At 41.9% G+C, this 16,411-nt stretch overlaps 1 protein-coding gene across 2 annotated transcripts in view; it reads right to left on the bottom strand.

The window, feature by feature from the left end:
* KIF16B (kinesin family member 16B) overlaps positions 1-16,411 on the bottom strand; it is a 999,411-nt gene that overhangs the window by 212,022 nt on the left and 770,978 nt on the right. For both annotated transcript variants that reach the window (XM_053712121.1, XM_053712122.1), the window contains one exon: positions 6,881-6,970. In XM_053712121.1, coding sequence (XP_053568096.1) covers positions 6,881-6,970 — 90 coding nt within the window. The remainder of the gene's footprint in view (positions 1-6,880; positions 6,971-16,411) is intronic.

The following is a 16,411-nucleotide window of genomic DNA, read 5'->3' as shown; positions in this document are numbered from 1 at the left end:
AGAACGCCAAACCTTTCCTGGACATTGCGGACTGGCATTATAACCTTCTTGAAGGCCTTGGACACTGCCTTTGTATAAATATCTTTGTCAGCATGGATATCCGGTCCGGAATCGGGTAGATCTGAGCGTCTTGTCTGGTGTTAGACTTGGGTCTGCATTGCTATGTTTATTCCTGATATGTCTAGGTATTAATGACGACCTGTAGGTCTGACATCTGTTTCCAGGGACATATAATTTATTTGGAATCTGTGATGTATGTTTTCTGTTATTAGGATGCATATGGAGGTTAGGCAACTCCAATTGAAACTTTGTGGGACATATATGCTGATTGATAGATGCTTTTTATGTTGGGATGATTGCAAATTGTTTTCTCTTGGTATCATTTGTTGAAGGAGCAGCAATGCACTAATGGTTTCTAACTGAGCACATGTGTGAGCCAATCACAATCAATATATATATGCAGCCACCAATCAAAAGCTAGAACCTAGGTTCTCTGCTGCCTCTGAGATTGCCTAAACCTTTCAGCAAAGAATAGCAAGAGAAGGAAGCAAATTAAATAATAGAAGTAAATTGGAAAGTTGTTTAAAAACAGAATTTATGTTTACCTGATAAATTACTTTCTCCAACGGTGTGTCCGGTCCACGGCGTCATCCTTACTTGTGGGATATTCTCTTCCCCAACAGGAAATGGCAAAGAGCCCAGCAAAGCTGGTCACATGATCCCTCCTAGGCTCCGCCTACCCCAGTCATTCGACCGACGTTAAGGAGGAATATATGCATAGGAGAAACCATATGGTACCGTGGTGACTGTAGTTAAAGAAAATAAATTATCAGACCTGATTAAAAAAACCAGGGCGGGCCGTGGACCGGACACACCGTTGGAGAAAGTAATTTATCAGGTAAACATAAATTCTGTTTTCTCCAACATAGGTGTGTCCGGTCCACGGCGTCATCCTTACTTGTGGGAACCAATACCAAAGCTTTAGGACACGGATGAAGGGAGGGAGCAAATCAGGTCACCTAAATGGAAGGCACCACGGCTTGCAAAACCTTTCTCCCAAAAATAGCCTCAGAAGAAGCAAAAGTATCAAACTTGTAAAATTTGGTAAAAGTGTGCAGTGAAGACCAAGTCGCTGCCCTACATATCTGATCAACAGAAGCCTCGTTCTTGAAGGCCCATGTGGAAGCCACAGCCCTAGTGGAATGAGCTGTGATTCTTTCGGGAGGCTGCCGTCCGGCAGTCTCGTAAGCCAATCTGATGATGCTTTTAATCCAAAAAGCGAGAGAGGTAGAAGTTGCTTTTTGACCTCTCCTTTTACCGGAATAAACAACAAACAAGGAAGATGTTTGTCTAAAATCCTTTGTAGCATCTAAATAGAATTTTAGAGCGCGAACAACATCCAAATTGTGCAACAAACGTTCCTTCTTTGAAACTGGTTTCGGACACAGAGAAGGTACGATAATCTCCTGGTTAATGTTTTTGTTAGAAACAACTTTTGGAAGAAAACCAGGTTTAGTACGTAGAACCACCTTATCTGCATGGAACACCAGATAAGGAGGAGAACACTGCAGAGCAGATAATTCTGAAACTCTTCTAGCAGAAGAAATTGCAACTAAAAACAAAACTTTCCAAGATAATAACTTAATATCAACGGAATGCAAGGGTTCAAACGGAACCCCCTGAAGAACTGAAAGAACTAAATTGAGACTCCAAGGAGGAGTCAAAGGTTTGTAAACAGGCTTAATTCTAACCAGAGCCTGAACAAAGGCTTGAACATCTGGCACAGCGGCCAGCTTTTTGTGAAGTAACACAGACAAGGCAGAAATCTGTCCCTTCAGGGAACTTGCAGATAATCCTTTTTCCAATCCTTCTTGAAGGAAGGATAGAATCCTAGGAATCTTAACCTTGTCCCAAGGGAATCCTTTAGATTCACACCAACAGATATATTTTTTCCAAATTTTGTGGTAAATCTTTCTAGTTACAGGCTTTCTGGCCTGAACAAGAGTATCGATAACAGAATCCGAGAACCCTCGCTTCGATAAAATCAAGCGTTCAATCTCCAAGCAGTCAGCTGGAGTGAAACCAGATTCGGATGTTCGAACGGACCCTGAACAAGAAGGTCTCGTCTCAAAGGTAGCCTCCAAGGTGGAGCCGATGACATATTCACCAGATCTGCATACCAAGTCCTGCGTGGCCACGCAGGAGCTATCAAGATCACCGACGCCCTCTCCTGATTGATCCTGGCTACCAGCCTGGGGATGAGAGGAAACGGCGGGAACACATAAGCTAGTTTGAAGGTCCAAGGTGCTACTAGTGCATCCACTAGAGCCGCCTTGGGATCCCTGGATCTGGACCCGTAGCAAGGAACTTTGAAGTTCTGACGAGAGGCCATCAGATCCATGTCTGGAATGCCCCACAGCTGAGTGACTTGGGCAAAGATTTCCGGATGGAGTTCCCACTCCCCCGGATGCAATGTCTGACGACTCAGAAAATCCGCTTCCCAATTTTCCACTCCTGGGATGTGGATAGCAGACAGGTGGCAGGAGTGAGACTCCGCCCATAGAATGATTTTGGTCACTTCTTCCATCGCCAGGGAACTCCTTGTTCCCCCCTGATGGTTGATGTACGCAACAGTTGTCATGTTGTCTGATTGAAACCGTATGAACTTGGCCCTCGCTAGCTGAGGCCAAGCCTTGAGAGCATTGAATATCGCTCTCAGTTCCAGAATATTTATCGGTAGAAGAGATTCTTCCCGAGACCAAAGACCCTGAGCTTTCAGGGATCCCCAGACCGCGCCCCAGCCCATCAGACTGGCGTCGGTCGTGACAATGACCCCCTCTGGTCTGCGGAATGTCATCCCTCGTGACAGGTTGTCCAGGGACAGCCACCAACGGAGTGAGTCTCTGGCCCTCTGATTTACTTGTATCTTCGGAGACAAGTCTGTATAGTCCCCATTCCACTGACTGAGCATGCACAGTTGTAATGGTCTTAGATGAATGCGCGCAAAAGGAACTATGTCCATTGCCGCTACCATCAACCCGATCACCTCCATGCACTGAGCTATGGAAGGAAGAGGAACGGAATGAAGTATCCGACAAGAGTCTAGAAGTTTTGTTTTTCTGGCCTCTGTCAGAAAAATCCTCATTTCTAAGGAGTCTATTATTGTTCCCAAGAAGGGAACCCTTGTTGACGGAGATAGAGAACTCTTTTCCACGTTCACTTTCCATCCGTGAGATCTGAGAAAGGCCAGGACAATGTCCGTGTGAGCCTTTGCTTGAGGAAGGGACGACGCTTGAATCAGAATGTCGTCCAAGTAAGGTACTACAGCAATGCCCCTTGGTCTTAGCACAGCTAGAAGGGACCCTAGTACCTTTGTGAAAATCCTTGGAGCAGTGGCTAATCCGAAAGGAAGCGCCACGAACTGGAAATGTTTGTCCAGGAATGCGAACCTCAGGAACCGATGATGTTCCTTGTGGATAGGAATATGTAGATACGCATCCTTTAAATCCACCGTGGTCATGAATTGACCTTCCTGGATGGAAGGAAGAATAGTTCGAATGGTTTCCATCTTGAACGATGGAACCTTGAGAAACTTGTTTAAGATCTTGAGATCTAAGATTGGTCTGAACGTTCCCTCTTTTTTGGGAACTATAAACAGATTGGAGTAGAACCCCATCCCTTGTTCTCTTAATGGAACAGGATGAATCACTCCCATTTTTAACAGGTCTTCTACACAATGTAAGAATGCCTGTCTTTTTATGTGGTCTGAAGACAACTGAGACCTGTGGAACCTCCCCCTTGGGGGAAGTCCCATGAATTCCAGAAGATAACCTTGGGAGACTATTTCTAGCGCCCAAGGATCCAGAACATCTCTTGCCCAAGCCTGAGCGAAGAGAGAGAGTCTGCCCCCCACCAGATCCGGTCCCGGATCGGGGGCCAACATTTCATGCTGTCTTGGTAGCAGTGGCAGGTTTCTTGGCCTGCTTTCCCTTGTTCCAGCCTTGCATTGGTCTCCAAGCTGGCTTGGCTTGAGAAGTATTACCCTCTTGCTTAGAGGACGTAGCACTTTGGGCTGGTCCGTTTCTACGAAAGGGACGAAAATTAGGTTTATTTTTTGCCTTGAAAGGCCGATCCTGAGGAAGGGCGTGGCCCTTACCCCCAGTGATATCAGAGATAATCTCTTTCAAGTCAGGGCCAAACAGCGTTTTCCCCTTGAAAGGAATGTTAAGTAGCTTGTTCTTGGAAGACGCATCAGCCGACCAAGATTTCAACCAAAGCGCTCTGCGCGCCACAATAGCAAACCCAGAGTTCTTAGCCGCTAACCTAGCCAATTGCAAAGTGGCGTCTAGGGTGAAAGAATTAGCCAATTTGAGAGCATTGATTCTGTCCATAATCTCCTCATAAGGAGGAGAATCACTATCGACCGCCTTTATCAGCTCATCGAACCAGAAACATGCGGCTGTAGCGACAGGGACAATGCATGAAATTGGTTGTAGAAGGTAACCCTGCTGAACAAACATCTTTTTAAGCAAACCTTCTAATTTTTTATCCATAGGATCTTTGAAAGCACAACTATCCTCTATGGGTATAGTGGTGCGTTTTTTTAAAGTGGAAACCGCTCCCTCGACCTTGGGGACTGTCTGCCATAAGTCCTTTCTGGGGTCGACCATAGGAAACAATTTTTTAAATATGGGGGGAGGGACGAAAGGAATACCGGGCCTTTCCCATTCTTTATTAACAATGTCCGCCACCCGCTTGGGTATAGGAAAAGCTTCTGGGAGCCCCGGCACCTCTAGGAACTTGTCCATTTTACATAGTTTCTCTGGGATGACCAACTTGTCACAATCATCCAGAGTGGATAATACCTCCTTAAGCAGAATGCGGAGATGTTCCAACTTAAATTTAAATGCAATCACATCAGGTTCAGCTTGTTGAGAAATGTTCCCTGAATCAGTAATTTCTCCCTCAGACAAAACCTCCCTGGCCCCATCAGACTGGGTTAGGGGCCCTTCAGAAATATTATTATCAGCGTCGTCATGCTCTTCAGTATCTAAAACAGAGCAGTCGCGCTTACGCTGATAAGTGTTCATTTTGGCTAAAATGTTTTTGACAGAATTATCCATTACAGCCGTTAATTGTTGCATAGTAAGGAGTATTGGCGCGCTAGATGTACTAGGGGCCTCCTGAGTGGGCAAGACTCGTGTAGACGAAGGAGGGAATGATGCAGTACCATGCTTACTCCCCTCACTTGAGGAATCATCTTGGGCATCATTGTCATTGTCACATAAATCACATTTATTTAAATGAATAGGAATTCTGGCTTCCCCACATTCAGAACACAGTCTATCTGGTAGTTCAGACATGTTAAACAGGCATAAACTTGATAACAAAGTACAAAAAAACGTTTTAAAATAAAACCGTTACTGTCACTTTAAATTTTAAACTGAACACACTTTATTACTGCAATTGCGAAAAAACATGAAGGAATTGTTCAAAATTCACCAAATTTTCACCACAGTGTCTTAAAGCCTTAAAAGTATTGCACACCAAATTTGGAAGCTTTAACCCTTAAAATAACGGAACCGGAGCCGTTTTGAACTTTAACCCCTTTACAGTCCCTGGTATCTGCTTTGCTGAGACCCAACCAAGCCCAAAGGGGAATACGATACCAAATGACGCCTTCAGAAAGTCTTTTCTAAGTATCAGAGCTCCTCTCACATGCGACTGCATGCCATGCCTCTCAAAAACAAGTGCGCCACACCGGCGCGAAAATGAGGCTCTGCTTATGCTTTGGGAAAGCCCCTAAGAATAAGGTGTCTAAAAACAGTGCCTGCCGATATTATTATATCAAAATACCCAGATAAAATGATTCCTCAAGGCTAAATATGTGTTAATAATGAATCGATTTAGCCCAGAAAAAGTCTACAGTTTTAATAAGCCCTTGTGAAGCCCTTATTTACGATCGTAATAAACATGGCTTACCGGATCCCATAGGGAAAATGACAGCTTCCAGCATTACATCGTCTTGTTAGAATGTGTCATACCTCAAGCAGCAAGAGACTGCACACTGTTCCCCCAACTGAAGTTAATTGCTCTCAACAGTCCTGTGTGGAACAGCCATGGATTTTAGTGACGGTTGCTAAAATCATTTTCCTCATACAAACAGAAATCTTCATCTCTTTTCTGTTTCTGAGTAAATAGTACATACCAGCACTATTTCAAAATAACAAACTCTTGATTGAATAATAAAAACTACAGTTAAACACTAAAAAACTCTAAGCCATCTCCGTGGAGATGTTGCCTGTACAACGGCAAAGAGAATGACTGGGGTAGGCGGAGCCTAGGAGGGATCATGTGACCAGCTTTGCTGGGCTCTTTGCCATTTCCTGTTGGGGAAGAGAATATCCCACAAGTAAGGATGACGCCGTGGACCGGACACACCTATGTTGGAGAAACTGTATTCTCTATCTGAATAATGAAATAAAAATGTTGGGTTTAATGTCCCTTTAACATAGTATTTAATTAAGGATGCATATGTAACACACAGTTTATTTTTATAGGGGCAAAACTAAAGAATAATGTGATCTGATAAGCTGTGGGCAACATATAAAACATAGCACAACATAAAGTACACTAACTCAGTTTACATATGTTTATAAAGCATGCAAGGTAGTTTGTAAGTGCACTTACTTTAAGATAAATATTTCTTCAATTAGATTGATTACTTGCATCAGAACACAGCAAATGTTTTATTGTTAGCCATGGCTACACAATATTAAGTTTCTTACTTTAAATGTGTAGTTTGTAACCTCATCTATGTAACACACACATATTGTGAATTGTGTTGTATTTATAAAAAAACAAGGAACACAACACATACCTCTGGGTATTTTAATTTGAATGTCTTATGCATCTCCCTAAAACGGCTATAGCGTCTGAACACCGTCCATGTTTCATCCAAGACTGTTATCTAAACAGAAAAATAAAATGAAAAAACTAAAATAAAAAAGTTTGAAAGCAAAAAAGCTGAATAGCAGCCCCCCACTTGAATAATAAATGTAAAACAATAAACAGAATTTTTGACATATCTTTTTGTTGTCCCAAACACTTTAGCAATGCATTTTGACAAGCCTGTGTTCTTATTAAAAGGTTATAAAACATTTTCATATATCCATAAGGAAAACATTGTGTAAACTAAGGCAAAAACTGAATGTGCAAGATTGCTAAAACAGCACAAAAAGACTGAATTAATAGACTACCGATGGCCATATAGTACTGTTTTATTTTAATTTATTCAATTAACTCTGCATTTTATGTGAAAATGATCAAACTAGGGAACAAAATAATGGAACACTGTGCCGTTAAAAAAAAATAATAATAAAATTAAAATCAGTAAACACATTTACAAGATTCCAGAAATGGACAAAAAAAAGCTGTTAAAAGTAATCTATTGCACAATTTAAGTCAGATACATTTTGTGGTTTTCAGGATCTTCGTAAGACGATTGTATAATGGCAAGGTTACTAAATAAAGTCTTTAATTTCAAGTAGCAAGTTTAGGATTAATAGATGTTAATAGTTAACATGCTTAACATGTGACAGAATGAAAATGATTGTTGCATCACAGTATTTCTCAAATATTTTCTTTAGGGCGATAATATACTACTACTACTACTACTAATAATAATAATAATAACATCAACAACAATAAATATGGTACACAAAATTGGGATAAATTTCTTATTTTACAACATTCTATGAAAATTTCTATATCCAAGACCACAAACTATTAACTATTTTAAAGACAAGGAAATATAAGAATTTGTGCTGAGCCATTGAATGTGAGTTTCTGCAACTGGCACAGTCATTTCTCAGCCGTATCTTTTTTTGTAGTTTAGTACCTGGTTTCTCAAAAGCCGGGCCACAGCCCTGTACCGGTCTTGATATCCCTCCTGGTGGACCACGACCTGAAATGCCCCCAATGCGAGCTGTGGCAGGCCTGCCGCCCCACACATAAGAAAGACCGGGCACACCTGTCATAGTGCCAGGGCACATGTGCTTGTGCACATATAGCGGCAGTTCAGTGGGAGGACAGCGTAGGACAAGGAGCAGATAGGACTAGATCTGGGCACCGCAGTTAAGTGATACCAGCCTACTGACACCAATTAATCTATATATTCTCTTCCACCACTTACACCAATGTATTATAATAAAAAAATATTAATATATATATATATATATATTAATTTATATATATATATATATATATATATATATATAAATCCAAAAGGAAAAAAAGTGAATGGCTCCAGCACTGTTTCTTTAAAAGTGAAAAAACCTTTATTAAGGTGACAAAATGAACAGACAGCAACGTTTCAGGTAACGCAGACCCTTAATCATGCTATGGATTGCTCTGCAGCACAGCTTTAAATAGGCCAGATGGCTTAATTACAAACATATTAACTCCATATTGGCTGAACTTTTTTTTGACCATTGATAGAAATTACTACTGCCATCTATTGGGCCAATTCATGAATTACACGAATTGAATCATCATGAATTGGCCCAAATAGATGGCAGTAGTAATTTCTATCAATGTTCAAAAAAAAGTTCAGCCAATATGGAGTTAATATGTTTGTAATTAAGCCATCTGCCTATTTAAAGCTGTGCTGCAGAGCAATCCATAGCATGATTAAGGGTCTGCATTACCCGAAACGTTGCTGTCTGTTCATTTTGTCACCTTAATAAAGTTTTTTTCACTTTTAAAGAAACAGTGCTGGAGCCATTCACTTTTTTCCTTTTGGATTTACATATGAGAGGTGAGCAGGACCCTCTGGCTACCGTTGCACTTTGCTAACTAACTCTGAACTGTTACTTGTGCTGGACCTATTGCTCTCTTTATATATATATATATATATATATATATATATATATATATATATAGTAGAGAAAAGAGAGTATACACAGCGCTAGAGAAACACAACACAAATACACCTAAATGAGATAAACAAATATACAGCTAGGTGCTGAAATAAAATGTCCAATAATTGTTCACTTGATAAAGGAATCCAGGAAGGGGAGTGAGTCTACTTACAGACCCTCAATCAAATGAGGTAAGGCACTTGAGAAGAAGGGGCATTTCCCCTGCGTTGTTCGGATAGTAATGACATCACTGTCAGAAGATTCCCCTGTTTTTCAGATGACCCTCACGTCTCCCGGAATGACCCTCAATTGGATATGAAACGGCACGGCACTTGAAAGTAGGGGGTGGGTATTCTGTCCGCGTCGCTCAAATAAGAATGACGTCACTGTCAGAGTGTTCTTTTGGAATTTAAGCGTCCCTCACGTGACAGACCCTCAATCAAATTAGGTAAGGCCCGGCACTTGAGAAGAGGGAGTATTTCACCCGTTGTTCAGATAGTAATGATGTTACTGTCAGAGGATTCCCCTGTTTTTTCAGACGACCCTCACATCTCCTGGACAGACCCTCAATCAGATAGGAAATAGCACGGCACTTGAAAGTAGGGAGTGGGTATTCCGCCCGCATCACTTGAATAATGATGACATCACTGTCAGAGTGTTCAGAGGTTTAGAGAATTGTAGCTGGTGTTTCTCTATTACTATCCATCTTTTTTCCATCATATTCGCCCATATTTTAGAATATCTGCTTATAGCATAGAAGTATTCCATTGTGGGGAGGCGGAGCTAGCAGCTCATCATGGAGGACGCACATGAGTGAGCTCCGTGTCTGTCAGGGCTAAAAAGCTGATTTAGGAGCATAAAAAGCTGATCTATCTCCACATCGACCTACAGGTCAGCTATTCAACAGTGCACTGGTGCTTTATCCAGCGCTGAAAAGCAGCACCGCATCACAACATATCAGAGGTTAACCGCCGCCATACCTGGACACTACGGAGGCCTGTTTTGCGGGCTGTGAGGCGACACATTGCAACTCATACCCGCCGCTATACCTCCCTGGAGCAGATCGGGAAAGATGTTCCGGACCTGAATCGGCCCTGCACAAGTAAGAGAACCGCCGTCTGAGACAGTGAGTAGTGCGCCATTAGGGCCTGCCCTTCCCGATGGCCCAAATTACAGCAAGGCCTCGTCATCACTGCTGCACATTCTGAACTCGGCCAGTCACTGAGAGCTGAGGCATGATACATTGGGATAAGCTAAGAATAAGCCATGACCAGGCTAGATCACTTTTTTGAATATGCTACACGCTAAGAAATTATGCTGCACCACAAACTAACAGGCCAGGCACAACACGCACTGTAATTTAACGCCACGAGTCTCTGACATATACACTGATAGCGGGGAACCCGACTAAGAAATTTCTAAATATAACCTAATGGTGGGTGGTCACGCCAACCTATAATCAAACTGTGACTTCTAAAACCTCTGTCTACATCTGGTCTAGAGAATAAGAGAGAGTCCAATCTGAGTTAATAGACCTTCACCCCCTACTCCAGACGCTGCAAGATGTCTGTTAAAGGACAGAAGAAAGCACCTAAAGGCAGTAAGAGCCTAAAAAACATGCAAAACCCATCTATGCTGAAAGAATTTTTTAAGCCCTTAGAAGTCACCCCTGGGCCGGCAGCTGGAATGCAAGATAACATGAGTGACTCTGATGAATCAATACAATCTCAAGCGTCCTCTAGGAACACCAGACCACTCACAAGGGCAGATTTAAATTTTTTACCCACCAAGGATGACTTTGCTGCACTGCTATCACAGGTCAGTCAACTCATAAAGGATGGCCTTAAAGAGGTCAGGAAGGACATTAATGATCTAGGGGATAGAATGGAATATTTGGAGGAAGGATCTGACCATGTCAACTCAGAGCTTGAATTACTTTCCAGACAGGCATACCAGCAGAGTGTCACTATAGACAACCTCCAAACCCATGTAGAAGATCTGGACAATAGGGGGCGACGTCAAAACCTTAGGATTAGGGGTATCCCAGAGACTATCCTCCCCCTCAACTTGAGGATTACTTGCAAAAAATCTTTCAGCATATTACTGATGAATCTGAATTACCTTCTATCCCACTGGATAGGGCCCACAGGGCACTCAGACCACCCCAGAAACCTACGGATCCGCCAAGAGATGCGATTTTAAAATTTCAACTCTTCAAAGACAAGGAACTGGTCCTTACTGCAGCTCGGAAAAAACAGAATATTTGCTTTGAAGATAGTCATCTACAGGTATACGCAGATGTAAGCCCTATCACACTTGGTAAAAGGAGAGAGGCCAGGTATTTAACACAACATCTACAAACACTGAAGATACCTTATAGATGGGGTTTCCCGTTTTGCCTTAGGGTGATCCGGGGTTCACAGACATTCACCTATAGATCGCTGGAAGATATTGAACCTTTCTGTAAACAATTGAACATACCTTTACCTACCCTGCCCAAACTTAATGAATCCAAGTCTGATCAGGATCAACAAGACACCCATACCCCCAGACCCCAAAGATTGGGCTGGACCACAGTCAACCGGAAAAGACTGAGAAAAGACAAGACTGTTGCTACCCCCTTCCCAGGCCAGGATGATGCTCAACAAACACCTACCTGAGGTCCTTTGGTTTCTATCTGAACTTTTTCCACCACTTTACTTCTGGAAAGGTGTTTCCTTTTCTACCTCATCCTTGATGCTCCCCAGGGGCGACCACCCATGAATAATACTTCCTGCATGTGGACGACTATGTGGTAATAGTACTTTAAAATAGATGGACACAGCCCTTATAAGCGGAGAAAATACTTTTTTTTGCCAAGGTGGTATGATGACCCACTACCCCCTAGCCGTCTCTATCTAGCATTGCTAGTTGACCCTAAATCGGGTAACAGTTTCACTATGAGTTCCAGAAGATAGGCTTCCAAAATGGAAGCCACAAAGTGATGTTCATTGCAGTTTTATTTTTTACAATGTTTAGTTATGTTAATCTTGCACTTTTAATTTTAGCTCTGCACCGTTGGATGGCAGTAAGATTTAAGTGGATGGAGATTATATTAGTTAAGAATGTTATGTTCTCCTATATGTTTGCATTTAGAACAGAACAGTATTAGCCCTGACCTATAGCTCAATGTTCTTGAGCCATTTACAATTGCTGTAAGTAGGTTAGGTTTGTATTTTACTGTAAGGTTTTTGTTTTTTGTTATTTATTTACTTTTTCTCCCTTTTCTTCTCTCTCTTCCTCTCAATAATCACCTTTTTCTCTACCCCCAGAGGATCTTTCGACATACCAATCTCTGTATTATCTGTTGTATTTTATGTACCAGTCATGCACATCATTTTTGGTCACCAGAAGTTCGATTACACAGTAAGTACCCCTCATCCCAGGGATGGGAATCTATAGACATGCAGTTACACCCTTCAATTCCAGTAGGTTCTAGCCTCTCTATGCTGCTCAGACCCTTAGATTATTATGTCCCTCCCTAAAATGAATTTTTTTTCCCAAAACGTCAAGGGCCTTAATTCCCCAACAAAAAGATCAGTAGCTCTGAATTGGTTTCGCAGGCTGGGGGGCGACATTATCTTTATTCAGGAGACACACTTTAGTCGTGAGGGGGCTCCCGCATTCTCCTCCAGCACATACCCTCTTGGCTATTTCTCTCATAACGACAGTAAAACAAATGGAGTAGGCATTCTCTTTAATAGGAGATTACCGTTTCAACTAACTGCCAAACAACAGGACAAAGAGGGTAGACTTCTTATCTTACAGGGCACTCTATATAATCAAACGGTTACACTGGTGAATGTGTATGCCCCCAATAGAGCACAAGCTAAGTTTTTTAGGCAGACCTTGGACAGATACTTGCCTACTACTAGGGGAAATGTTATCTACGCAGGCGACTTTAATGTAGCTCTGTCACCTTTGCTCGACTGCTCTCACGGACGGAGTGGGGTCCCCATATCCACATTACAAAGCATCAACACCAATCTATCAGCCCACTCCCTAGTAGACGTGTGGAGGTTGCAACATCCCCAGAAGAAAGAGTTTACATTTTACTTGCACACGAATAGGTCCTGGTCTAGAATAGATTACATTTTAGTAAACCAACTTAGCTTACACATTATAGACTCCACCACTATTTCCCTAACTCCCTAGTCGGACCATTCTATGGTCATGCTCACCGTTGTTTGGCCCTCGGCTCCACTCTCCCAATACATCTGGAGACTGGATGAAACACTTTTAAAGATCCAATATTTACAGAACAAATCTCTAAAGCCCTGAATGAGTATTTTAGAATAAATATGACTGATTCTATTACTCCCAGTACCCTATGGGATGCACACAAGGCGGTGATAAGGGGCATCTTTCTCAAACACAAAGCATTTCTTACTAAGCGTAGGAAGACAGACTATAGAACGCTTGAACACCAATTATCGACCCTTGAGCAGGCCCATTTCCAGCACCCTTTAGATCCCATCATAAATCGAGACCTTGCCCTTGCAAGAAATAAGTTTAATACCCATTTACAAAAAGAAGCCCAAAGACAAGACTTTTATCTAAAGAGATTATATTTCTCAGAAGGAAACAAAGCCGGAAGGCTATTAGCCAGAGCTTTACGCCAAAGAACGCTTAACTCCTATGTCCAAAAACTATATAATGTAGATCGTGAGGAGATACAAGACAGTAAGTCAATTGCCTCAACATTTCATGACTACTACAGTAAACTATATAATTTACCACCAATAGACTCCCCCGAAAAGACTAGCGATATGGATAAATATGTTAGGGAGGCTGACTTAATTAAGATTTCGAAGGAGGAGGCCGCAGGCTTAGATGAACCCATTGCCCCTTTGGAAATCATAAAGGCCATTGAATCTCTACCAACACAAAAAAGCCCGGGGCCCGACGCTTTTTCCAATTTGTATTACAAAACATTTAAAAATATATTACTGCCACACCTGCTTAGATTATTTAATTCAATAGACGAAAACTGATCTTTTTCCACAGATTTTTTATCGGCCCATATTACATTAATTCATAAAACAGGGAAGTCCCCACTTGAACCGGGCAGCTACAGGCCTATATCCCTGATAAATACGGACGTTAAGATATATGCCAAGATATTAGCAACTAGACTCAGTACGCTGTTGCCTCATATTATCCACACGGACCAGGCGGGCTTTATTCCGCGTCGGGAGGCCAGAGATAATACAATTAGGACGCTCCATTTGATCGATTTTGCTACAACCTCTAATATTGAGATGGTCCTGGCCTCAACTGACGCGGAAAAAGCGTTCGATAGGATGAACTGGGTATACCTTCGCTCGGTGTTGTCTGGATATGGGTTTGGAGATAAATTGATTAACAGGATATTCAGTCTCTATAGTAATCCCACAGCTAGAATCAGGGTAAATAGTATTTTGTCAGAATCTTTTCAAATAAATAATGGTACACGGCAGGGGTGCCCACTGTCCCCGCTATTATTCGCTATTGCAATGGAACCCCTAGCATCCCACATTAGGCTAAATACTAACATCACCGGGATAGCCGTAGGCCCCAACAATTATAAAATAAGCTTATATGCTGATGACATACTGTTGTCCTTATCTAATCCTAGTATATCTCTACCGGCCGTATTGACCGAAATTTCGCCGTTTTTGGGAGCCTCTCCCACTTCCTGATTAATAACCAGAAATCCAACATTTTAAATATTACAATGAACGCCCATAAGTTCTCAAATCTGGCCCAGGTCTGTCCATATCAACTAAACAGTGACCACATCAGATACTTAGGTATTAATGTTACACCACGACTGGCATCCCTATTTAAATCCAATTACACACCGCTCTTACAAGAAATATCGAGGGACTGTCAGTCTTGGCGAAATAAATATTTCTCTTGGTGGGGCAGAAACCAAATCACGAAAATGTCATTGTTGCCTCGAATACTTTATTTATTGCAGACTATCCCTATTCATCTCCCCCATACCTATCTCCGACAGCTCCAATCTATCCTCAACGATTTTATATGGGGAGGACGAAAACCGAGAGTGGCTAGGCAAAATATATATAGATCCAGGAGAGATGGTGGGTTGGGTACTCCCCATATACTCCGATATTATCAGGCTAACGTACTACAACGTATACTAAATTGGCACACTAGCTCTCAAGACAAGGCATGGATCCCCCTAGACATGCATATCTTGAAAACTCCTAAAGTAGGCCCAATTTGCTGGCTGCAGGATAAATATCGCCCAACTAGAGCTAGATCATCCCCTCTTTATAGACACATCTTTCGTACCTGGGACACAATAATTACCCATATAAAAGGAATATCCACACCCCACTCGCCCATGACACCAATTTTCCAAAATACTGAATTACTATTAGGCATACATCTCTCAACGGGGGACATACACTATAAAGAGTTGGGGTTTTCATCCCCGCTGGTGGATTTTCTTTCCCAGGGGAAACTTAGGCCGAGACAAGACTTATCTGAAGTTCTGGAGGGTACATTTACTAACTGGTTGAAATACTCCCAATTTCAAAATCTGCTGCGAGTTTCCCCACATAGCTCTCAGCTTACACGCTCTCTCACCCCATTTGAAACGCTTTGCAGAGCTGTCATTACCTCAAGAGGAACTCTTGCTATGTCGAGGCGAATTATAGACCATTGTGTACATAGAACATTACCGACATACACTCAATCCTGGCAGGAAGAATTGCACCAAGACATTACACCGGAATACTGATATAAATTGTTTGAATTTACTGGCAAAACGTTGTCTTCTTCCCAGATCCTTGAAATGAACTATAAAATTCTTTCAAGGTGGTATATGACACCAGTCAGACTGAAAATGATATACCCTGAGGTTTCTCCCTTGTGCTGGAGGGGGTGTGGGGGTGAGGGAACTTTATCGCACATATGGTGGTCGTGCCCTAGCCTGCGGACCTTTTGGGACTCCTTAGAAAAGATATTACACCTGTTACTAGGTACTACATTTAACTTTAACCCAATGATCATACTGTTCAATGCTAGGCCTAGGATCTCCTGTAAACTTAGACTTTCCCTACTTCAAATTTGTGTAAATGGAGCAAAATCCCTAATTGCCAGAAAATGGAAATCCCAAAATGTTCCAACAATTACGGAGTGTGCAGCTAGAACACAAGAACTCATTCTTTTGGAAGAATACTCTTATCTTAAACGAAATAGGCATGACATGTTTTTAAATATAAAACTTTATTGGGAATCACTGCAGGTACCAACATAATTTCGACCTTACTCGAGCTTCTGACCAATGATGTTACATTACACTATGGGACAGGTGATATTGGAGAGATACTTCATTACCCACTCTTCTGGATTTCCCCTCTTCTTTTTACATTTCCTCCTATGTTTCTCCCTTTTTCTCCCTTGTACTGCTTCACCCCTTCTACATCACTCCGTTTATC

The sequence above is a fragment of the Bombina bombina genome, chromosome 4 (assembly GCF_027579735.1).
Source record: "Bombina bombina isolate aBomBom1 chromosome 4, aBomBom1.pri, whole genome shotgun sequence".
NCBI classification, from domain to species: Eukaryota; Metazoa; Chordata; class Amphibia; order Anura; family Bombinatoridae; genus Bombina; species Bombina bombina.
Note: the sequence above shows the minus strand (reverse complement) of the source record. Positions and strands in the feature narration are given on the sequence as shown.